The sequence below is a fragment of the Eupeodes corollae genome, chromosome 2, assembly GCF_945859685.1.
Source record: "Eupeodes corollae chromosome 2, idEupCoro1.1, whole genome shotgun sequence".
In the NCBI taxonomy this organism is placed as follows: domain Eukaryota; kingdom Metazoa; phylum Arthropoda; class Insecta; order Diptera; family Syrphidae; genus Eupeodes; species Eupeodes corollae.
This window is the reverse complement of record NC_079148.1, coordinates 110,053,734-110,055,158: the sequence shown is the minus strand read 5'-3', so window position 1 is coordinate 110,055,158 and position 1,425 is coordinate 110,053,734. Positions and strand designations below refer to the sequence as shown.

Here is a 1,425-nt window from a genome sequence, read left to right as displayed (position 1 = left end):
ATATATTTTTATACTATTATTCTTTACGTAATAACTTTAATTCCATCGTATTTATGTAAGTAGTAAACCTCTTTTATTTTATTTTGTTAAGAATTTCTTCCTTGTTCAACAAAAAAAGCATTAAAGCTCAAGTGTCTCAACTCTTAATATTTGGAGTGTTCCAACTCTTAATGTTTCGACTCATCGCATTTCAAGCGAATGTGAATGTTTATCAATAAATCAAATTCTTATAAAAACTTATAAAATAATAAAATAAAATACAACAAATTTTACTTTAAACCCGGAAGGTCATTTATTATCATATCACTATTATCTCCAATTTATTATTAGTCAATTATTGAAGCCTTAGAATTTACGTCCCAAAGCGGATTCTTGGGTTTGTGGGTGAGCCAAGTTCCATTCAACAGCGCGGATGATGGCAGCTGGGATTGGTGGTGGTGTAGGCAAAAGATCTCCAGATGGATGGTAACCATCAGCATCAGCGGTGTAGGTCAAACCGACGGTTTGTCCTTCGGGTGAGATGTATTTGTATGCTCCTGAGATAACATTGGCATCACCAGCTGAGTTGACATCAATTCCGTTTGAGGTTTGGAAACCATAGTGGAAGGAGTCACCTGCGGGTGAGATCACATTTTCAAGAGCCTTAGTTTCAGCGGCAAAATCATCGGAAACGGCAGCAGCCAAGCCAAAGAAGGCAACAAGAAGAACCTGGATAGGATAAAAGCAAATTAATTGCATTTATAGATTGAAGAGTTTTATTGTAACTTACGAATTTGAACATGATGATTTTGGTTGTTTGTTACTCGAGGACTCTGAGAAAACTGATAACAAATCTAATCAGAAATAGAGTTTATATACTATTCGCAGTAAAGTTAAACAGGTCTTTGATTCTTAGAACATCAAGAGTTAGGCGATTGTTTTCATAACAAATTAATTTAAATGAATGCATCCGGTTTTTATGTTTTGATTGAAATTGAAAAATCAACTTCAGTTTTGCATATTTTATAGTCAAACTAAAATAGTTATCTTATCTAATGGTTTAAGGTTCATAACTTTTTACTTTGTTGATAAAGATAATGTTAACGAATTATTGTGCCTCTGAAGTTCTTTGACCTTTTTAAACCTCAAACCTAGTAACGTTAAAGGTGGATAAAATTAGTAAATAAATTAGACGGCGAAACAGTCCGTTGAGAACTAGGGCCTAGTGGCTTACAAATCTCAACCATTCCTGTGTGCGAGTAATGTTGTCAGGAACGGAGGGGACCAACAGTCTTAATCCGAATCCGAACGGCTTATTTGAGAAAGCACTTTTCATGACAAGAATTACTCTTGTAGAGTTTGTCAATTCCTTGCAAGAGGCAGTACCCTGGCACAGGCAGGGATCGAACCCAACACCTCTAGCATGGCAGTCCAATGCACTAACCA

The 1,425-nt window shown here is 35.7% G+C and overlaps 1 protein-coding gene across 1 annotated transcript; it reads right to left on the bottom strand.

Annotated features, from left to right (window-relative positions):
• Positions 1–267: 267 nt before the first annotated feature.
• Positions 268–924, bottom strand: LOC129946749 (pupal cuticle protein Edg-78E-like). Its single transcript, XM_056057065.1, has 2 exons — positions 770–924; positions 268–708 (listed from the first exon to the last, which is right to left on the bottom strand). The coding sequence occupies exons 1-2, from the start codon at positions 779–781 to the stop codon at positions 346–348; spliced, it is 375 nt and encodes a 124-aa protein (XP_055913040.1). The 5' UTR covers positions 782–924; the 3' UTR covers positions 268–345.
• Between the last annotated feature and the right edge of the window lie 501 nt (positions 925–1,425).